This window comes from Trachurus trachurus (genome assembly GCF_905171665.1).
Source record: "Trachurus trachurus genome assembly, chromosome: 21".
Classification (NCBI taxonomy): domain Eukaryota; kingdom Metazoa; phylum Chordata; class Actinopteri; order Carangiformes; family Carangidae; genus Trachurus; species Trachurus trachurus.
This window is the reverse complement of record NC_139899.1, coordinates 8,914,998-8,938,704: the sequence shown is the minus strand read 5'-3', so window position 1 is coordinate 8,938,704 and position 23,707 is coordinate 8,914,998. Positions and strand designations below refer to the sequence as shown.

Genomic DNA, 23,707 nt, shown 5'->3' with positions numbered 1-23,707 from the left:
CTTCGGTTTGTAGATCCATCTGGAAAAGAGGCCGTTGACGCCAACTTCCAATTCCCTTAGAACTGAGGAACCAATTACATATGGGTTTTTTTTTTTTTACATAGGTTGGCTAAACGTGATGACAACAGAAAAGCAACATCTACAGTAGCAGCTTCTGTTTACATTCAACATGCTGGCCACTGAAGAGCAGATATCATAGTGTTGATCAAGTGGCTATAAAACTGTCAGAAGTCCTCAGACACCATTACTAGATAGCCATCGCTCTTGCAGAACTATGACAACCACATTTGTTGACATGTTTTCCTTTGCTCTGCATACATCACCTGGACCATTGCTCCTCTTTTTGTTATTTTCTACTGGTGCACAGTACAAAATAACAACCGCTGCTTTTTGCATTTTGTCGATACTTTTGTCACAGCTACCACATGTACTTTTTTTTTTGGAAGGGCCAAAAAGTACTTTCATTTTTCCTCTCCCAGGAGGTAATGGAAAAGAAAACACAGAGCATAAGCTTCCGCAAATATACTACTGTTGTCCACGGGGAGTACCAGTAGTCATATTCATGTATGAGCACATGACAACTCAACAAACCATATTACTGTTATACACGTGTGGTTGTGTGTGTGTGTGTCTGTTATTCTAACATTGCTTTTTCTGATTGAAAGTAGCGTATTATGGAAAACAGGGGGAGGTCAGATTCAGTGGCTCATTTATGAAACCACTGCAAAACAAACCTAGAATGAATGATAAAGCACAGACCTGCCCAACTTTTCTTCCTGTGATGAGGCAGAAAAGTTCCCTGTGGGTTCCCTGGTCGCCACATTGTTGCACCAGCCTGGGAAGCTGTGGAGACTTTTTCATATTCTGTCTTAAGGAAATTGGTTTACGGTGAAAACATTCAGCCACTGAGTGACTGTTGCATCAACAAATATCTTTCTGTCCAGTGTAGTGAAGCGTGAAGTTATTTCCCTGTCAGTCACCAAGAAACTGTAATCCCAATTCCAACACAATTGGTGTCTGCCATCTGTTACAAGCAATGTCAGTACTTTTGCCCAAATCTTTACATGTGTTTCTGGAAACAAGTTATCAGCGAACTGCATGAACACCTGAGTTGGAGATGAGATTTTTCTCCCCATGTTTTCCACTGAAACAACCACAGATGAGATGCACAAGGTTGCAGGCATAATTTGTGATGTAGACTAATTTGGCAGCTGTTTTTTTTTGTTTTTTTGCCATATTAAGGTGTTGCCAAGCACGGCTTTATACATAAGGGTCCTTCAGGAAAGGTCTCTGCACTTTCTCTGATCCATTCCTCTTTGCAGCGTACGGATCTGATTACACGGCAGCAACTTGAGCATTGCTTTTATGTGTTTATTCTCTTAGATGTGGGTTCAGTGGAGGGCCTCTCCTACCACCGAGCGCGGGACACTTTGTATTGGACCAGCTCTACTACCTCCACCATCACCAGGCAAACTGTGGACCAGACACGAGTCGCTGCCCTCAGCAGGCAGGCCGTGGTCACACTTTCCGAGGAGGACCATCCACACGCCCTGGCCCTGGATGAGTGTCAAAAGTCAGTCACACTCTCCCTCCACATTAATGCATGTAGAAATGTGTGTATGGATGTAGGGGCAGCCATAGACACTGTGACTCCCAATAATGGATTTATAGGGTATAGGTTTATAGGCCATCATCCTCGAGCAGAGTATGCCATTGCAAAATGTTATTTAATGGTCCAGGAAAATATATAACAACATAACATAATATTAGTATTAAGTATGTATGCCTTTTTCCCTCCTTGAGATGCAGCCATGTAAATGAAAGAAGCCCTGTATTTCAAGAAGACTTGATGATTTTAATGCACTGCTCTCACATTTACCTCTACATGTCTATAAATCTATTTATTCACTATATTGTTGATATTCTGCCAGTCATGATAAGGTGCAGCTCTCAAATCCATTTGCTTTGTATACTGTAACAAATATACAGGCAGATGAAAACCGCCCACTGGATCTTTGTGCAGAAATGTCAACCGATGCTTTTACAGATTTCTTTTTCTTTTTAGCTCTTTAGTGTCATATCATTTGCTTTTAGATATAAAATGAAAACATTTAGGTTTAAATGGGAAAAACGGTTCTACATATTGTGATACTTAGTAGTTTTTGATTTTCAGCAGTTGTTTTGGTGTCTTCAGCTGGAATGTGAATGTTTTATTACACGTCAGGAGCTATTCTCTGAGATACCTTGTGTTCTATTTTGCCATTTCTATGCTTCAGTTTTAAGTTGACCTCCAGAACAAACAGTCATTCATGTGTTTGTGTTCATGTGAGTTATTTGTTTTACTACATCAGTTTTTCCTTTCTCATTTCATGCACATTGTGACTGTGAGCATTAAATGGAAGAGTCAGTATCTTGCTCTTGCTATTGGACTAACTAAATTAATTTCTTAACCTCAGTCTACATCGTTGGTTGCCAATTTGACACTATATCCATCCAGCTCAAGAAACACTGTCCGATAATTAGAATTCAAACTCGCTGATTAATTAGCAGTTTGTGCCTGTGACTTCTGACCAGAATCCTTATTACCGCGCTAGAGTGGACTTCCATGACTTCATTACAGCAGGAAGTTCAACAGCAGGGAATTAAAAAAAGCAACAATTTGAAAACACATCCAGCTCTTTTCTTCTGTGATTTGTCTAGATATCTGGGGTTTTTAAACATGCACCATCCGTCTAGCAAAATCCATATAAAACAAGATATAAATAATTTATTTACCCCACTTCTGTTATCTGTTGTTCATTCTCTTCTAAGATCTCACAGACAAGAATATGAAAAAAGGGCATCGCTCTCACAAGCTGTCATGCTAATCTGTTTTATCAAATTGAAACTGAGCTACAATTCATCACTGATGAGCTCCCTCAGGTCATATAGAGGGTAAGCCGATGACAGGACATGGTAGTCCGGGGGGCAATGGAATGTTGTTGATAAATGACCTAATACTACTAAATGTAAAACTAATAATAGTAATAATTATGCACTTTATTTGTATTGCACCTTTTATATGAAAGTTGCCGCTCAAAGTTTTACAGCAATGGAGTTACATGTGCTTAGTGTGCAAACGCGTAAAATTACATGGAATAAAAAAATATGAAAACAACAACAAAACAACTGGGAAAGAAGAATCAATGAGAAATAGTTAGGATATAATTAATAAAACAACTAAGAACCTTTTATTTAAGATATATGTTTTTCACCTAAGTGTGCACTTCTATGAAATGATACTACAACAGAACCTCTTCGGACAGAAGTGCAGCAGGTTTTGACGACACAGGACTCAGCATCTTTCAGTTGCTAAAGAACATTTTCCCTGTGCATGAATTTTAACTGGTCTTATCTGCACTGGGTACAACTCAAAGTTCCACTGAATAACCTCTTTAATATACTCTACACACAGCACAATGTTTTTTCGTATAATTCAAAGTGCAAAGTTGCAGAACACGTTAAAGGCTATGGCAAATCGATTGCTTTGGGTCATAATTGACAAAGACTTTTCCATGGCTAAGAGCCCTCAATAAACTAGCAGTAGATAATGACAATATTCTTGGAGGTTAGTTAATCAGGGAGTTAGCAGTGTAACTTTGTCCTAAAACTAATTAAGCCTTTTTATTATTATTATTATTATTATTATTATTATTAATAAATGGGTGACTATCTGACTATGTGTTTAACTGATATTTTCATCACTTTGTTGATGTGGGACTTTACACAGAGTTCTAAGACAGCAGGCTTAAGATTTGTAACCTCAATATTTTATCCAGTATTCCAATTTTCTCTGGTTATCCACCAGCATTTCGGGGCTGACTATTAGCATTCCAGGTTTGTCTTCATTGGACGTTTCATCCATTTCTTTATCACTAGCAGATACGCAGTAATTGAGTTTATGGCTTCTGCAGCATCTTTTGTTTCAGCAGAGATGTACAGTTGTGTGTCATCAGTCCAATTATGGAAACATATGGAATCATGCTGAGTAATGATGTCTGCATGCAGAAGCATGGACAGTGAGAATGTTGGACCAGGGCAGTTCCCATTAGCAACCCTATAGCAGCTTATGTTTAAACAGCTTGAAAAGATTGTTCAACACAGTAAAAGCTCTTTTCAAGCATCTTACTTACGACTGGAAGGCTGGGTATCAGCCTGGACAGAGCATGACTGTCTAGTCTTCAGTATGGGGGATTTAGAGCAACTGCTTCAAAGGCATCTGGAAAAATTCTATACATGACTGGAACCACTTTCCAACATGCAATTAAAAACGTAGGTACATTGTCACTGTGAGGTGGAGGAGTTACACTCAGTGGCAATTGTGAAAAGCTTAGCTGAGGTAATCAAGATGAATTCTCCTGTGTTTATATCTTTTTATAGGTTTTTATAGATGTGCTGAGATCATTTGTTTCCATCAGCAGGACAATAATTCTGGCTCTAATTGAAGATATTTTGTTATTGAAGAACAAAAGCACGACTGCATGAGCCTCCTATTATTTAATTCAGTGAGGAAATATCGTTGTATTTATAAGTGTTTGTTTTGCCTTTATAGGAGAAAGTACGCTGGTAGGCATATTAGTGTAGAGGCTTTTATAAAAGGCTCCACATATTTAGTTGACATCTACACATTAAGCTGAAGCCACTTGCTGTTGCAACAAAAAGAGAAAGAAAAAAAACAACAACAACATCACTTCCACTACTCACTACTGATTAAATAATTGGCCTGGTTTCTCTGTTACATTTTTTTAGCCTGATGTTTTGGACCAACTGGAATGAGCAGAGGCCGAGCATCATGAGGTCCACCTTAGCGGGCAAGAACATGAGGATCATCATCAGTTCGGACATTCTGACACCAAACGGACTGACTATTGACCACAAAGCAGAGAAGCTCTACTTTTCAGATGGAACCCTTGGGAAGATTGAGAGATGTGACTATGATGGTTCCAGCAGATATGTGAGTATAAAAATAATGGCACTGTAAAGTAAATTACTGTATATTACTTATCTGTTCACTTTTCTCTCCTTATAGAAGGTATAAACCTTAATTTTAATCACAGTTCCCCATTTTTTAACCTTTTGAAATTCCCACAAGTCAAGGAATGTTTTCATGAAGGAGACCCAGTGACTCACTAGGTAGAATCTATTCTCCACTTCCGTGTCTGAGTGATGGAGATGTTTCATTACAAAACATCTGAGAATCAAGGCACATATTCAGGGACAGAATGTCAAATTGATCTGCCCTTTTCTCCTGAAATGAAACTGTTTTTCTGTCTCCCATTTAATCTGCCATCCCTATTGAGCTCCTGGAACATAATCCTCTATACAGCGAACAGGATATGAAACACCTCTTGATGTTCTCTCTGATATTTCATCTCTGGGGGTACAGATGGTTTCCTTAATCACAGAAGTCATTCCGTGGTAAAGTAAAGACGCTCAGTCAGGGGAGTTCTCATTTTGTCCCTGAAAAGTTGCATGCATAATGTATGACATCCCAACTGGATTTATATCCTCTGTATCCCCTGTGTGCCAAGGATTACAGTGCTAGATGGTCTTTTTTGCTATAGATTTCAGTTTTTGCTTGACATGACCTCCGCAGCTCATCACCTTGGCCCGTTTCAATTAGTTGCCCATATGTTTGCTGAGCCAGGTCACAAGGCTCAGAAAGTCTCCACCTTTGGGTCCCCACCTGCCCTTGCTGCAGTCAAGTCCTGCTAATGAAGGCTTTGCGGTGGGACTGCTCTGGGTGCAGATTCTCCATTCCAATTAAAATGTGTAAATTAAACAGAGGTAGCTGATTGTCAACTCGGGCACTTTCCCACACACTGGCTGCGGAAAACTTGAGACAATCCACGATATACGAGACATTTCCTCTGGAGATGGCAGCTTAAGGCTTCTTGTCACTTAAAAGTCTTGTGATTGTTTCATTTTTGTCTTGAGTCACACAAATGTAAACTTGGAAGGCAATGGAACGTCCTCGAGGGCTCCACTACTCCTCACTGCAGCAGTGCCATTACATGCTGCCAGTGTACATAGTGACAAAAAGGAATAAAAGCTATGGCATGATCCTCTCCCCCATGCCATTTTGAAAGTAGAGGCTCATGTCACTAATGAAGGCAGTGCTTCACAAAGGGCAGTGGAGTGCATGATAAGGGAAGATGTCAGAATAATGGCCAAGAAAAGATGCCCTTTTCACCATGAGGAGAGGAAATACAAATTGAGAGCTGTTGGCAGTTGAAGTGTGATATTTGAATATTGTTGAGTACTGAGAGAATGATAAGAATGAATGAAATATGTTCACATTTTCCCAAAACAAGAGTTCAGCTCAAAGATAATGTGTAGCTGGCTGTAAACCTAATGTGTCCCAAATCTAATTTCCTATCAATATGTTCAGTCCTTCCCCATCTGGTGTCCCCCTCTCTTTCTCTCTCTCTGTTTCTGTCTCTCACTTGCCTGATGGCCAGTTGTTCCCTCCCCAAGCTGGGCTCCTTTAATCAACACCTGTCCTATTAATCCCAGTATGGCACAGGGCTAATGTGATGCTGCTTACAAGCCTGTCCCACTAATGGCTTAGACTACAGAGCTGCTGGAGGCCCTGATCCCCCCCCCCACAAGCCCAGAGAGTCCCACAAGGAGGCATCTGATGGATTCCTGCTTCTCTGCCAATGACACTGTCATTTACTCCCCCAACATCTGGGTTAAGCAGTCATGTAGGCGGCGGGTGTGTTGTGTTGATTGAGTCGAATCATTATTCTTCACATACATTTCTGGGGTTACGCTCCGGTGAAATTCAGCTGAGACTCTTTCCAGCCAGATCTTGAAAAAGTGTCTGTGTTTGGCTTGTGAATGGAAGTGTAAATATTGAACAGTATGAAATATATGAATTCAGCTCGTGTTATAGCTGTATTGTGTTTGCCAGGAAATACAATAATTTGCATAACCTTCGATTCTGAAAAGCAAACTGGGAAGCGGTCCTAACATCATTGCTCTGCTCTACAATTTTAGGTCATAGTTAAATCAGGACCTGGAAACTTCTATGGGCTGGCCATCTATGCAGATTTCATCTACTGGTCAGACTGGGCCCGCAGGTCCGTGCTGAGATCAAACAAATACACAGGCGGTGACACCAAGGTACTTCGAGCGGATATACCCCATCAGCCAATGGGGATAATAGCTGTGGCCAGGGACACAAACAACTGTGAGTATTTAAACACCTGGACATGAGTTTCATTTAATGACAAATGAATGCAGCGATGTGTCTGCAAATATTTGTGTATTATGTGTTTGAAGATGCAGAGGTGTTCATGTGTGCCTATGGGCGTGATTTCATATATTTATTATGTGCATATTCATTATATCACTGTAGGTTAGGACAACAGACCAAAATAAACATGTAGCTGGATGCACCATCTACAGTAGCAATACTAGAATATCAGAGGGAGCTGTGCTTATCTGTGTCACCACTACAGTTTGATAAATAACAAAGTAACATATTTAGACCAATTCTTTTTGAGATCAATGCCAGTATCAGTATATACGTTTTTTTTTTGTTTTTTTTTAAATCTGATCTTTTTTTTTTTAATCAGCTTTAAGATACATGGCATAGAAATAATCAACCAAAAGCTGGGAATTATTACTTCCCTATTGGTATGTTTGTATGTCATCTGGGCTCTGGTGCCTAATGGTAAAATATTTCAAATGTGGTCCGATTTTTATGTAAAAACCGTGGGGATGATAAATGAACTTGTTCGTACTAAGAATGTCTTGAAACTTGGGTTTCAGAGGTAATTAATATAAAAAGTAGCCTATGTTGTAGAGGGAGTTTCTTAAGTGCCATATAAAGTTTCATTTCCAAGTAGGACAAAGGGAAGTGGGCGTTTGCGTGTCCCACTGGTTGGACTTAGATGTGCCACACTGTTTCTCATTTATCTCACCGGAGGAAATAATCACATCCAATGATCTGCATGGGCACAGCTGCAAGAAAAACAGTGAATCTACAGCATAAAGTGTACTGACCAGCAATTGGTCTTTACATCGTTAGCCTCTTTTTGCGATTCCTTTGTGATGAGTATCCTGACTATATATAATCATGTAAATGGTTTACTAGAGCTGCAGAGCAGGAACAGTTCCTTCTACTGCGAATACTGACGACTGGAGGGCAGGTAATAACAGAAGGTCTCCGCTGGATATCAATGTCTCTGAACACTTATAATTGAAAGCACGTCTGGCGCTGCTAAGATTGTGTTTTATTTCATTAGATTCCTATGTCTGGGCCGGATTAGCACACACATTTCCGTTCACAGGTTATTTTGGTCATGCGGTGTGGCGCAATGCACGAATCCCACATAGTTACGCAAAGTGTTTTCACAGAGCACCCCAGGCTGAGAAAGACAAAATATCCAGCACAGTAATTCGTTTAGTAGCTGTCAGTGAGCATATCTGCCTGTGGTCAGCATTAGTGCAGGCCTTGAGCAGCAGAACCGGCCCTTTATTCATATGTTGACCACTGATGAGCCTTTAAATTAGGAATGAATTTAAGTGCAAGTACTCAACACTAATAATTAATCATATATCCTTGGAGAAGATGGAATTTCTAGTTGTTGAACAGTGCTTTCTTCATCATTTTAGCTACTGGAATAACCACCAATGCCATAGTGCATTACTTCAAAACATTTCCATCTCAACTATGATAAATTTTACAGGAGAAAAATCAACTGTCTCCCCACTTAACAGCAAAGGTGTCTGGCCTTCAAATGCAAAATCGCTGTCTAGATTCATCAGTCGTTTCCTATGATATGCAAAGAAGCAAAAGTCTGCACCTTGTCTCTTGGGATTTTTAAAACTTATTTGAAATATCACTTTGGAATATCACTCTCTGGTCTTATTACTGATGCAAGATACAAAATGCAATTTTAAGTTCAATTTAACTGAAATATCAGTCATTTGAATATGACTAACTAATATATAAGGGTAGCTGAAGCTAAAGTCAGTTACCATGGTTTCTCAGAAGATAACTCCAGGAATGTGCTAGAAATTTCAGACGGATGATTTCTCAAAGAGAGACAGTGTCCTTGGAGACCGCTACAGACCGCTTAATCATTTCTCTTTGATTGTTATTTAAGGTGAGCTGTCCCCATGCCGACACATGAACGGAGGCTGCGGTGACCTTTGTCTGCTCACCCCGGACGGGAGGGTCAATTGCACTTGCCGTGGACAACGTGTGCTGTTAGACAACAACAGATGCGTGTGTAAGTCATGAGAAGCTTCAGATTCAATTAAACCAAGATCACAACTTGTAACCAATAGAACACTCCCCGATACCAGGTATTGATTTTAAGGGCACTTTGCATGGATTTTGAGAGAAGTCTGTCCACATTTATATGCAAAGAATAACCTGGGTTGTGCACACACTCGGGCTAAGATATAATCTGTGCTGTTTGCACAAACCTTTTGACATCTTTGAATTGATCCCCTTGTACATAAACACACACAAACAGAAAAGCATGACCAGCTGCCGTCTCTTCCTCTTTGTCTAAGCAGTGAATTTGTAATGATTCCAGGAGTCATAGTCAATACTGTTCAGGAAAATAAAGCTTTAATGTTGTGCTACTTTAAGTTTAGGCAGACAGCAGAAAACACAGTTGAGAGGAGTAGGATGTTTGTCACAATTACTTGCCTGAAGTCACACGGAGAAAGCATTCCTAATTTGACACATTGCTGGTTGAATCTGAAATGCAGTGTGGGGATAGAACATAAGGTGGGAGGAGCTGTTCAAACGAGGGAAGTTTGGCCAGAGTAAACATGGCAAGTGACTCAGAAGAGCTGGATGGTAGCCTGGATGTCGTTGTAGAGGACAGCAGGCTTTCAGCTGCACCTCAGTTCAACTCATTACTAGAAGAGGAAGAGGGGATGGGGTTCTCAAAGTCTGGTTTTTATTCATACGCAATGACTACAATAACAAGTGCAATAGTGACATTTGTCATTCAGTTCTAAGCACAGCAATTTAAAAAAAAAAAAAAAAAAAAAAAAGCTACCAAAAGAAAGTCAGAACACAACAAGCACTCCACTGTTCGAGTTCCCTTTAGTTAAAGTAGAAGGCTAATGGGGTTATTGAATGCTTTCTTGGCATTTACAAATGCTGACCCAAAGGTGAATTTGCGGAGTAAATGTGGTGGAGTGTGCATTAAAGCTTTGCAGAGCTTTGAGATTTTGACAGTCATGGTTCATCACCCTCATTGTCTTCTCCTGCAGCAGAAAATTCCTCCTGCAACATCCACGCTGAATTTGAGTGTGGGAACGGAGAGTGCATAAACTACCAGCTGACCTGTGACGGAATAGCACACTGCAAAGATAAATCAGATGAGAAGATGCAATACTGTGGTAAGAGACACTTCACAGCTCCATCTGAAGTCTATTTAAATAAGAATGTAGAAAAAAAATATGTACCTGCGGATTGCTCTTATTAATGTTTCCTGTAATGAAAAGTGACAGATATTTACTAAGCCCTAACCTATACAATTCAATTTGTTCAGACAACAGAAGCTGCCGGAAGGGTTTCAGGCCCTGTTACAACCAGCGGTGTGTGGCCAACAGTCGGTTCTGCGACGGGATCGATGACTGTGGGGATAACTCAGACGAAGCTTTCTGTAGCAGTGAGTCACAGCCGTTTGATCTCCCGCTCAATCCGTCCTGCCTCTGAGGGCAGGATCCAGCCACACTAATGCTTGTATTAATACTGCACACTAGGCCACATGCTGCGCTAAGCCTTCACTGTCTAATGAGCCCCAAGATCATACAGAGTGCATAAATTCAAAGGAGCTGCCATCCTCCAGCCTGAAAGGCGGCTTCTGAGAGAACAATACTCCGTGTCCGTTCAATACAGTGATTTTGTTTTGACCTGTTGTGCTTTTCCATGCTGTCATAGATGATAGTGGGAGAACACTAAGGCGTGTAGACTATTTCCAAGTTGACTGACCCCACAAGGACACGGTGCTATTGTCATAATTAACGTGGTAGCTTTTTAACTCTGCATTCTGGGATTTCAGGAAGTCGTTTATTTCACTACGGTGCATCATATTGAGCCTCGCGTTGCATTTTCTGTATTACCATCAAGACATTTAATGACAGTAATATCTTATATCCTGATAATAAAACGCAGAGAGGTGAAACTACCAGAACCATTGCAGAGTTGTTGGTAAATGAACAGCACCAAAAAGCCCCTCTAGCATATTAACTGTGAATTGCTCTTGCACAGCACTAAGAGGGTCATGACAGTCAGACAATTTTTATAGCACAGAGAGTCCAATTGCGCCGATACTGCAACTCATCACAAACCCTCCTCTGTCTGGCAGCTTGCAACCGGGAGCTAATTTTCACCACCCTCACAAAGGGGGTTCTAAGTATTGTTGTGAGCTGTACCTGTGACTGTGTCTGAGAGCTGTTTCTGTTATCTTTTTGAAATGCTAATTCTCTCCTCCAGATGTCACGTGCGGCTCATCAGAGTTATCGTGCAAGGATGGGAGCTGTGTACCCAGCTCAGCCTGGTGTAACCAGGTCATTGACTGTGCCGATGCTTCAGATGAAAAGAACTGCAGTACGTTCCTTTATGCCTTTTCTTTGCATTGCAGTTAAAAAAGAGAATGTAAACACACCACTGTACCTCGAGCAGATCAGTTGGATCCACTGACTTAGATCTGTGATTGTCACTCGGATCATATTGAATGCCGCCACCCCTCACCTCCATCCCCACCGTCGCTGCCATTGTGACAAGACAATTATTGTGGTGCTGTGTTTTGTATTCAGACCACACAGACTGCTCTCACTTTTACAAGCTGGGGGTGAAAGAAAAAGATTTCATCAGCTGCAACTCCACCTCGCTGTGCATCCACCCCTCGTGGATCTGTGATGGTGCAAATGACTGCGGCGACTATGCTGATGAGACCAACTGTCAGGGTGAGTACCCCAACACACATACACATAGAGAGACACACACACACAGACACACACTTTGTCTGTGCATTCAGAGGCAGATCAAGGAAGCCAACTTCAATTAGAAAAGACTTAAGACAGATCTCATTTTCAGAGATGATTATTACAGTGGAATAAGAGATTCTGCCAGCTTAGAATAAGATAATGACCTCAATCATTGCTAATGCCTGGAGGAGTGACTTGGTTTTGTTGTTCATCGCAGTTTCCCATGGACAGAAGTGTGAGGAGGGACATTTTGCTTGTCCAAGTGGGAACTGCATCTCTAGTGTGTGGCTGTGTGACGGCCAAAAAGACTGCGAGGACGGAGCAGATGAATTCCAGTGTGGTAAGCCAACAAATCTTACCTCTCATGGAAGAGCCGCTACATAATAAACTGAAATGATATTTTGTTTTCGAACTGGCAGATTTACATGAGGTATTTGCTTCCCCTAAACAACACTGTCGGTGCTTGGAAGGATATTTATTTTCCATTAACAAGAACCTATTTGTTGTAATGTTTTTGTCATTTAAATAGATCCATCCCCGCAATAAATATTGTGTACAGTATATAAAGAGGAGCCAGAAAGTCAAGATGATTGTTCATCATTCCATGAGGCAATTTTCTCCTCACCTTATTTTGCTCCCTTCTTATTGTGAGATTTCTCAAGTGGGTGTTGCTCTGTGTTCGAAGGTCTAATCCCGACCCTGAATTCTGACTGAGGTTGTTGAGAACCGAAGTTTTTTCCCCTTTTCTCTCTTTGAATTATGATGTACAGCACTTCTAGTGTAACAATTAATTAATGAGCCGTCACTGAGACGGTTATACCGAAGATGGAAGTGGTGGATTCAGTGGAAAGCTGTGACATATGAAAGGATTACACATTACAATGCCACTCCTCAACTACCCTCACCAGAGGCAGCAAGAGCATTCTTACGTCTGCTTTGATCCACACTAATGTATGCAGAACCTACCATGACAAAGTCAAGATCTCTCCAATTAAATAGGAGGACCATAATTAAGTCATTGTATGTATTCATATAATTTGCCCTCAAAACTAACAGCTCTCACACATAACCCATTCGTGTCTCATTGCTTTCGGCATCAAAGCAGAATTGACTGGATGCATTAATGAACGTGGTCAGAGTAGCTGTAAAGCTTCATTACTGTCACACACATGCACAAGGTAATTAGATCTGATGAAGTGGTCCACACACACTGTCAAAACACTTGCTGCCTTTTATTTAAGTTGTCAGCCAATCATATTGTATAACCCACATCCTGTGAGGTCTAGCCACGTTAAAAGGTGAGAAGTCATGAAGCAGTAATAGTGTTGTACTGCATTTCACTGTGTGAGGTAAAAGCTAAGCATCATCCTCCCTCTGGCCTTTCTCTCTGGTGTGACATAAGGGATGGCAGTGTCAGTCAGGATGGATTGAGATTAAATTGAGTAAAGATTTTTGAGGTTGCCCGGAGGATGAATTCTCGTGGCTTTTGTTTATTTGACTTTACCTGAGGCCTCAAAGGCAGGTCAGACTTTTTTAGTTTATTGTATCCAGTGAAATATCTCAGAATCTAGGATGACATTTATGGTTTTGTGTGAAATGTTGAATGTTTTTCCAACACTTTTTTTAAACCAAATGCCTGCAGAAAATACATCAGCCTGAGTTGTACTTTGTGTTGTTAGTATGCTAACAGGCATGCCCGCCGACAGTGGGGAACAAACTGGTCAATTGTCCTTTTTTTTTCAAAATAGGTCTATTTGTGGAAAGAATATGCAATATTGGAGTTACGCAAAAAGCTTTTTTTTCTTCTTCCTAATTGTCCTTGAAATAGTGCTCAAGAACATACCCACTCCCAACACAAAAATGGGGAGGGGGTTATCTTGTCCCGTGCCCAGGCAAGACTGTCGGTTGGCCTGCTTAAGCTGAATTGAGATGGTCAACACAGTAAACATCACACCTCAATAACATCCGCATGTTAATAGTATACCGTAACACTGCTACACCTAAGTAGAGCCTCACAGAGCTGCTTGTGTGGCTGAGGACTGTGATTCATTTTGCCTTCAAACCATATAGACCTCAGCGGTGTGGGACAAATTACTGTACATTAGGAAACAATTTCAACACCACCAATAAAATGACCTTACATCTCTTTTGCCTGTGAGGGTGTTTGACTAAGAAGTTACAATCTGAGTCCCTCCTGTATAATTAACTAGCACCTTTGTTTACATTTGAGTTAAACAGAAAAAAGGAGCAACCAGCCTTTCATATTTAATGCTCCTCCAGTTATCAGATTTATTTTATAAATTGTCCATGAATGTTGTTCGAGAGATGCATAACGCATGAACACCATTTCCATTCTTTTATCTAAAAATGCTATTTGTGCCTGTGTGAAATGATAACATCCCATGCTTCAAATGTGCTTATATCAGAACTGATATGAATTATGCTCCAGTTCTTTCAGATGTTCTGAATGGTTTTTTTTTTCAGCACAAATAGACAATATTCCCATTCCTCTCTGTTAATTATCATATAAAAAGCTCCAGCCACTGATAATCAGACTGCAAAAGGCATTGTGGTTTGAGAAAAAAAATGACATTACATTTCAGACGTTTCAAATTCCACAAATGATTAGACGAAATAGTCATTTGTCACTTCAGTATGCATCCAATTCTTTTTTAGTATGTGAAACACTATTGAAAATTGGACATCAAAGGTTTTCTTTGATACATTTAATGTGCTGCAGTTCGTTATACACTTGAAACAGCTGTTCACATTTGAAATGTCACGTACAGGAAAATCAGGGTTTCCAGATTTAGACTCTTTATGTTGATCTCATCATTATCTTCCATCACTGTATTGCATGTAAAGCTGGTGTGATGTGCAGCGTCTGACAGTACTGTACGTAAAGCAACGCAGCTAGAGAGAGTCCCCCTCCCCAACCCCCCTATCAGAGCATATATTCCCCCCTTCCTTCTTTCAGCCTCTCATCAAAGCACTGTCAGGCCTGACATCTGAAAGGAAGAGAACACAAACCTATTCTCCAGGGACAGTCGGTGGCTCAGTGGCACAAACTCACTAATTCAAATATATTCACATTTTACACAATGGCTATTACACCCTGATCAGCAGTGTTGATATCCAACTGTTTCCAATCGCCCCTACAAACCCGAGTTTCTTTTGAAATAAAATGGGAGAAATTGATATAAATAAGCAATACTGAAGTGCTTTGATGCTGCGAACATATTTAATTTAGGTATTTGTTTTGAGTTCAGTTGATATGTTTATTCGCCTGCATGTTAACCAGCATTGATAAAGATGTCTTCTTTTATGAAACAAAAGGAATTAGCGGCAGCTGAAAGCATTCATGCCAAAAAAAACAACATAGACAAACAAGCTGATGTTTACATTTAAACACAGGGCCCTCTATAGGGTATTTCACTTTTGTTGTTGTTGCCTTCTTCCACTTTGTTTGATTCATGATTTTGAAATTCCGCTGCCCTCTGCAGACTCATCGTGCTTATGGAACCAGTTTGCCTGCTCAAAGAACAAGTGCATTGCCAAGCAGTGGCTGTGCGATGGAGAGAACGACTGTGAGGATGGCCTTGATGAGAGCATGCAAATCTGTGGTAAGTGCCCTTTCAGATGTCAAGGAATCAACTGTCGATATAAAAGGTCATATAGCCACTACATAATATGTGACGGCTCCATGTGTTCCTCTGGCAGAGCTGGAAATGAATAGAAAGAAATATACTAACCTTAATGAGACAACAAATGAGACTGCAGGAATTTCTGATGACTGCAGCCGGTACTGAGGCCAACAGATTTTTCATGACTGAGACCCAAGAGGAACAGTTCAATGAGGAAATGAGATGTGTGTGTAATGAACAATACAATAAAAGAAAAAGAAAAAAAGAAACTAACCAAGATACAGAGACAAAAAAAAATTGCTGTGCACCTTGGTTGGATAATTGGACACTAATGGACTGTCAAAGAAATATTAATGAATAGGCTCAAAGGTTTCTGAAGCACAATAGTCAAAGACACAATATGCATTTTAACTGCAGATGCCTAACTGAACTGCCTTTGTTTCTCAGTGCAGCCACTTTTTCCTCTGTTTTGTTTTTCCTTAAAGGCCATCCTTAACATAAAGGACCATATTGCTGACTTGCAAAATGAAAGTAAATAATTGTTACTCACAGTGGTACAGTCATTTTATGTAAGATCTGCTCAAGGGAAACTGCTGCACGATGGAAATGTGTTTGTTTGGGTCATAAAGGGATATCACTTAGAAGTTTTTTAACATTGTGTGATCTCTCTGATCTGAACAATTGAAATAACTGGTGAAGATTCAGAGATAAGAGAGGGTATCATCTTAACACAACAGAATGTATCTTCTTCAGTTTAATATCCTTTGCACTCATTATTCTCTGTGATGAATTTGAACCCATTGTATCCTTTGGCTTTTGAAAGTAGAGCATTTGGTCCTCTTTTCCTCTCAGGCTCAGTGACATGTGCTCCAGGTCTGTTCAGCTGCCCTGGATCGTATGCCTGTGTTCCAAAACGTTGGCTCTGTGATGGCGAGAGGGACTGTCCTGATGGGAGTGATGAACTCTCTGCAGCTGGCTGTGGTAAACTGATACTGAATAGCTAATTGCAGTTATATATAGTTTAGAAACTATTGCTTCTCTCTGCTTTGTACGTACGTATAACTTCAGATTACACTGTATAAAACAATAGCTGATAGCTCACGAAACCCACTAGACACCTACTGTAAAATGTCTGTGCAAAGTTTATGAAAGAGAAAACCAGCACATCGTGGGAAGTTGTAGACAATAGGAAGCTTTTGCAAAACTGCTTCCCTCCTTACATGGACTAATCTGGATCGCCTCTCACAAATTCGGACTGAAGCAATCATCTATACCGTCGCTGTCTAAGAAACCAGTGGACTAACTTAAAGGTACTGTAGGGTTGGAGATCATGGGAAACTGTTCTAGCTGGCCACATTTTGAAAATACAAGTCAAAAGTCAAAGCCCCTTTCCTCAGACTGCTTTCTGAAGCCACGCCTCCAGAGCAGTTCAAATCAAGGTGAAGCCGCGACGGTATCGCTAACTGTGCGCCAGCTTTTTCTCGTGGCTCATTCATTTGGAAGAAAACACCTAACATCATAATAAACCACTCAGCATAAAGCAGGTAGATCACCACCTACCAGACTTCGGTGTGGTACATTATATCACTGTTGTTGTCTTTTCCACCGTCGCAACTTGTTGAAGACTCAGACGAGGGAGAGAGAGAGACAGAGACAGCAGCTTGACAGATAAGATCCAATTGACTTTAACGTTTAACGATGAATGTATGCTGTTTTTACAGGATTGACTTTTTCATTTTTGTGAAAAAGCATTTAATTACTAATGGGTTGCAATCGGAGTATGAAGAGGATTTCAAACAATTTTGTAAAAAATGCTCCAGAATAGGATCTCCAACCTTACCATTAAGGCTCACTTACTCGCTTACACACAAAACACATTTCTACAGTATGTTAAAAAATGGCCCTTGAACCAACTTTTTTATCTATTTTCTATCCATTAGCACCCAACAACACATGTGATGACAGCTCATTCCGCTGCCGCAACAAAGCGTGTATTCCTCAGCGATTCGTCTGTGATCATGATGATGACTGTGGAGATGGATCGGATGAATCAGTGGAATGTGGCAAGTAGATTTATACGTATTGCTCTTTTCCTCTTCAGATTCACTTTTGACATGTGAATTCAGTTTGTTTTAATTGAAAGATGCACACAGACAGTTGAACTCTCCATATTTGTATGTTCTTAATTCATAAAAAGGCTTTCTTCTAAGGTTATCTAGTAGCTCATCATCAGTGGAAGAAGACTATTAGGGCAGATCAATGGATAAACTGAATACTGAAGGAAAGTTATAGTCAGAATGCAGGTTGTATCCCGTTTAAATCCTCTTTACAAATACAGCAACAATGTTGAAACTGCTACATGAGAAGTCGCAAGGAGGACTAGATTTAGCCAGTCATTTGTACAACATTTTGAGTTAAAATAATATCATTTGGAATCGTGGAATGATTATGTATGTAAATTAGTACTTATGGTTTACATGTCTACAGTACAAATGTTGTAAAGTTATATAGACTACACTTTGAAATAAGGTATTTTTGCAGCTGGTAAAGAGATTGTTTTTTATTATTCAATTTGTTGATTGCAGTTTCTTTCATTGTCACAACTACCGGGAATTCTCTGCCACTGCCTTTGTTGCAATTCTAATAACATGTATTTAACTTTGAAATATTGGCCAGTGCCACTGTAAACACCATTATGCCTCCAGATGGCTTGATTAACATTGGCATTAACAATGATATTGTAAATGGTGATTTGTTGTAATATGAACTCGCAAATCTCGCCTCGTGCAGAGTTATCTTACAGTACAGTAGCACACACAAGTCTGCCTTGGCTCTACCAGAAACTAAAGCTGTTTCACTTCCGAGCTCCTGTGTGAGTTGATGAAAAACTGGCGATTTTCTTTTTCTTCAGTCTATCGCTCCTGTGGATCTGAGGAATTCCGCTGCAGGGATGGCCGCTGTCTTCTCAGCTCTCAGTGGGAGTGTGACGGCTATGCAGACTGTCCCGACCGTTCTGACGAGCTGCCTCTGAACCTCAAATGTCTGGCCGCAGGTAAGACTGCTGTTTGGCTCTCAGCTGGAATCCCTTCATCAGTGTCACCAGCAGCGTCACTCGCCCAGGAAACGGGTGGAGACATATGGCGGAAACAAAAGGTGTTATGACCAGGACAGCTCCCCTGAAAGGGATTAATCTGCCGAGATCCATTGTTAGGTCAAACCCTAACTTTGCCGAGGAATCGCAGGACGTCGTGTCAGTGACGGACTTGTGTTGCTCTTTTCAGGAAGCTTATGCAATGGCTCCTTCTTCATGTGCTCCAACGGACGCTGCATCTCTGAGGGGAATCTCTGTGACGGGAGGGATGATTGCGGAGACCGGTCAGATGAGAGGAACTGTAACGTGAACGAATGCTTGAACCGCCGGATCAGTGGGTGCACACAGGACTGCCAAGATCTCACTGTGGGATACAAGGTAGGTGACCGACCAGTGGACCAAGTCAGGTGGTTGAATGTTCTTTGCTGGCTACAGTTAATCCATGAAGCTCAGCCAAGCTCCAGTAAGTGTGAATTGAAAGATAACAATGGAAGATGTATTTAAAACAACAGACAAGCAAGTCACTTTGTGAAAAAGTAAACACCCTTCAGCAAGGCTGCTGCAGAGTATTCAATTCTAAATATGAAATATTCAACCAAGTGCGACTTGCATCATATTATTTAAGTATATTACCATGATATCCGTTTTTAATTTAAATAATTTACCCCCCTACAGTTTTAAGCAATAGCGTCACTTACATTTCAACGGTAGGTAAAATGTGGATTTTATATTAATAATAGTGTGGACATGAATGATTAATGACCAGTAATGAATTGAGCCTAACACCTCACATCATTAAACAGATAAAGATGGGTGGGAGCGTACATACATTTAGTAGCTCACTTTTTGAATAACCTTGAACGCTGCAAGGGGAGTTTAATGATATGCCAACAAACGGTCTGAGCATCCTGACTGTGCAGGGCGATTGTGGCACGCAAAGTTAGGGTTGAATGCGGGTCAAGGCCACATCGAGTGTTCTGACGGGGGCAATGTCGTTGTCAGGCTGTGGTAGTTCATGCCTTCATCCCAGGGTTTTTCTCTCCCACTCTTCCATGCGATGGTGCTCACCGCATCAGAAAAGTGTCTGAAAGCTCAGAAAAACCTCTCCCCCCCCCCCCCCGTCATGACCAGGGCAGAGCTGGACAGAGAGCACATCAACGCAGACCCTTAGCTCATCCATTTGTGGCCTGAAAAGGGAGATCAGCAGAAAGGGCCCTCAAGGTTATAACTTTGGATAAGAAAGGGATTTGCAGTGGGTCCAGAGCAGCTGATACAAGCACTTTCAGTTATTTTGGGGTGCCCTGGTCACTCAAGTGCGAAGAAAGTCTTGAGCCATAGTCCGTGTGTATCAAAGCTTTGACAACAAGGCATTATATGAGGAAGAAAACTCAATTTTTCAGTGTTTCATGTCTCAGAACATAATTTCTGGTTGGTTTGGTTGTTTTTTTTAATATTTTTCGTAATGTCATAATAGCTAAGCTGATGCTCTTATCTTGCTTGAGTGCAAACGCTTCACTCCTTTGCTCTCCGCTTCACTCTCTCTTTTTTCTTTTTCTTTTTTTCCATTGCAATCTTTTCCTTTTGAAATTTATTTGTATTTTTTCCTGGATACCTACATATCACTGGGAGCCTAATTTATGATAGTTACTGGAGGCTACGACTGTTTTTTAAACTGTTTTACCCTGAGAGTGTGGCTTATCAGCAGCACAACCCGGCACTGTCGTGACCGGGATTGAGGAGCTCAGCTAACAGAAGCTAATTAGCAGCAAGATGCCTCCTTTTTCCACGGAGGACTACCACAAACTGCTCCAGAAGATAGCAGTACTGGAAACAAAAATGCATCGGCTCGAAGTGAACGTGGAGGTAAATGGACAATATGGAAATGATACTACTCTGCCGATATTCCAAAACAGTGAAAGGGAGCAGGCTAACACAAGGCTAACGGGCACAACCAAGGCACGGCCGGAGCCAGGTGTAAATGGGAGTAAATCAAACAGTCCTCCCTGGAACTCTCTTGGTGCAAAGCCAAAGCACCACAAAATACCTCCCTCAAACATGGGAAGACGATTATCAGGCAGAACCCAGCACTCGGAGATGGATTACGACACCGAGTGGCCTGCACTGCCATCACACAGGACTGTCTCCTCAACCCCAAAACCACGGAGAAAACAACCACGGACCAAGGCTACGAGCAAACTGCCCCAAGACACAGGGATTCTACTTGTGAACAGATATGCTCCACTTTCACAGGACCCAGACTCCCCAAAAGAAGGCTCATCTCCCAGGACCAGAGAAAGGTATGAGGCTAAATCTGATGCTAAAGGGCTACAGAGAGAGCTAACCACTGGGCCTCAAACACTGATAGTGGGTGACGGAGCTGTGTATGACATAAAACGCTTTTGCAACAAGAACAACACCAAGGTACTGTGTTTTCCCAATGACATGGTGTCTGATGTTTCAAAAAAGATCCTGAAGATTGTTGCTGAGCATCCAACATTGAAATCGCTCATCATACACACAGGAGCCCTTGATGTTGTGAAGCAACAATCAGAACTATTAAAACGAGACTTCATGGAACTGATAAACAAAGTTCAGTGTTTGAATACTGAGGTGTTTTTCAGTGGACCTCTGCCAACAGTTCGGCGAGGAGATGAGAGATTCAGCAGGCTGATGATGCTGAACAGATGGCTTAAAGATACATGTACTGCTCAATCACTGAACTTTATTGACAACTTCAACATCTTTTGGGAACGCAGGCACCTCTTTAAGGCAGATGGATTTAGCCTTAACAAGTCAGGAGTACAGCTGCTAAGTGCCAACATCTTTTACTTTTTGCGTCAGGCACCAGCAGTCCCTGTCAAGGACAAGAGACAAAACAATCCAAAACAGCAGATAAGACGGCACTCTGGTGAGGGCGCTGAGATAAGGATTGACAACGGAGGACAGCAGACTCAGAAAGAACCTGCAACGTCACCATCTGCACCCCAGCAACTGGATTATCCACCAGCCCCAACAACGTCATCATCTTCACCCCAACAAGTGGATTATCCACCAGCCCCAACAACGGCATCATCTGCACCCCAACAAGTGGATCATCCACCAGCCCCAACAACGTCATCACCTGCACCCCAACAAGTGGATCATCCACCAGCCCCAACAACGTCATCATCTGCACCCCAACAAGTGGATTATACACCAGCCCCAACAACGGCATCATCTGCACCCCAACAAGTGGATCATCCACCAGCCCCAACAGCGTCATCATCTGCACCCCAGCAACTGGATTATCCACCAGCCCCAACGTCATCATCTGCACCCCAACAAGTGGATTATCCACCAGCCCCATCAGCTCAACACGAGGAGTCGCCCTTAGCCCCAAAAGCCCCAAAGGGGGAGTCTCCCCCGGCCCCAACAGGAGACTCCCAACATTCAACCCCCCGAACCCCATCCAGCCCCCAACTCTCTTCATCTAGTCCTGACTCCCCATTTCTGGATTTCCCTGACAGGATGAAGAGCTTTCTCACTAGTGGAATCCAACTAACACCACGCCAGGGTCTCGTATTTTCCCCAATTAACCCCCCACATCGTCCACCCCCTCGCATTCCACCGCGTCAGAAACAACCCTCGACCAAAAGTCACCGAGCCCCCCCACTTCCTCTGAATCATCATATCATTGAGTCTGAATGATATGTGCCGGGTCCAGGCTGCAATAATGATATCAAGAATGTTCTTTCCCAGGAAAAGTCAGGGCCCTATGGAGTTCAGGCAGCTTTCTCAATCCCTGTGGTGACGGGTAACAGAAAAGTGATCAAACTGGTGAGAAATAAAAAGGGTTCAATTAAATCTACCAATCTAGTGAGTATAGCTTGTCAACCTCGAAACTCACCAGTGTCTCCTGTTATCTCCACAAGGTTAGCTCTACTTAATATAAGATCACTAGCCAACAAATCCTTGTTAGTAAATGACATCATTATGACCTATAATCTAGACTTCTTACTTCTTAGTGAAACATGGCTGACTGAATGTAGCTGTGCTACCATTCTCAATGAGGCTGCACCAACAAATTTCAGTTTTATGAATAAGTGTCGAAGTGGTAAGAAAGGCGGGGGAGTTGCTGCCATTTTTAAATCTGTATTTCAGTGCAAGGAAACTATATTTGGTGATTTTAGCTCTTTTGAATATCTCTGTTTTTTAGTAAAGGGTGATCCAAAAGTTCTCTTCTTAATTATTTACAGACCACCAAGATACCCAGGAAAATTCTTTGATGAGTTTGCCGAACTGCTGTCAGTTATCTGCACTGACTACAACTTTTTTATCATAACAGGGGATTTTAACATTCACATAGACAATAACATGGACACAAATGCCAAAGAACTTTGCTCTCTTCTTGACACTTTTGGCCTCTCCCAACATGTGAAAGGGCCCACACACACCCGAGGCCACACTCTGGATCTGGTTATCTCTAGAGGTGTTGACATTACATCTGTTGATATCAAGGACTTGGCTCTTTCTGATCATTTCTGTGTGTTCTTTGACTTACAGATAACTCCGGACATGCAGTTACCCTCTGTGTCTGTTAGGAAAAGGTTCATAAATGAGAATACCAGTGTTAAGTTTATGGAGGCTATAGTCATGTCACCAACTGTGAGTGCAGAGACAGTTGATGAACTCCTGGATAATTTCAACTGCAAAATCTCAAATGTCATTGATACCATTGCACCTTTTAAAACTAAGATGACCTTGGCCAGACAGAGAACACCATGGAGAAACACTTTGATGGTAAAGGCTCTGAAAACAGAATGCAGGAAAGCTGAGCGTAAATGGAGAAAAACTAAACTTCAAATCCACCATGACCTCTACAAACAAAGTCTTTGTAATTTTAACCATGGGCTATTCAAGGCTAGACAGCAACACTTTACTGAAATGATTAATAAGAATATCAACAACACTCGTGCTCTGTTTG

The 23,707-nt window shown here is 41.4% G+C and overlaps 1 protein-coding gene across 1 annotated transcript in view; it reads left to right on the top strand.

The window, feature by feature from the left end:
• The window catches only part of lrp1bb (low density lipoprotein receptor-related protein 1Bb), a gene marked incomplete at both ends in the record, with an annotated part of 274,243 nt that overhangs the window by 201,466 nt on the left and 49,070 nt on the right, over positions 1 to 23,707 (top strand). Inside the window, 14 exons of the mRNA XM_083996665.1 lie at positions 1,384 to 1,573; positions 4,789 to 4,993; positions 7,042 to 7,234; positions 9,159 to 9,284; positions 10,288 to 10,416; positions 10,569 to 10,688; positions 11,516 to 11,629; positions 11,839 to 11,988; positions 12,227 to 12,349; positions 15,513 to 15,632; positions 16,506 to 16,634; positions 17,594 to 17,716; positions 18,565 to 18,705; positions 18,935 to 19,122. Of these exons, the coding sequence (XP_083852791.1) occupies positions 1,384 to 1,573; positions 4,789 to 4,993; positions 7,042 to 7,234; positions 9,159 to 9,284; positions 10,288 to 10,416; positions 10,569 to 10,688; positions 11,516 to 11,629; positions 11,839 to 11,988; positions 12,227 to 12,349; positions 15,513 to 15,632; positions 16,506 to 16,634; positions 17,594 to 17,716; positions 18,565 to 18,705; positions 18,935 to 19,122 (2,051 nt within the window). The remainder of the gene's footprint in view (positions 1 to 1,383; positions 1,574 to 4,788; positions 4,994 to 7,041; positions 7,235 to 9,158; positions 9,285 to 10,287; positions 10,417 to 10,568; positions 10,689 to 11,515; positions 11,630 to 11,838; positions 11,989 to 12,226; positions 12,350 to 15,512; positions 15,633 to 16,505; positions 16,635 to 17,593; positions 17,717 to 18,564; positions 18,706 to 18,934; positions 19,123 to 23,707) is intronic.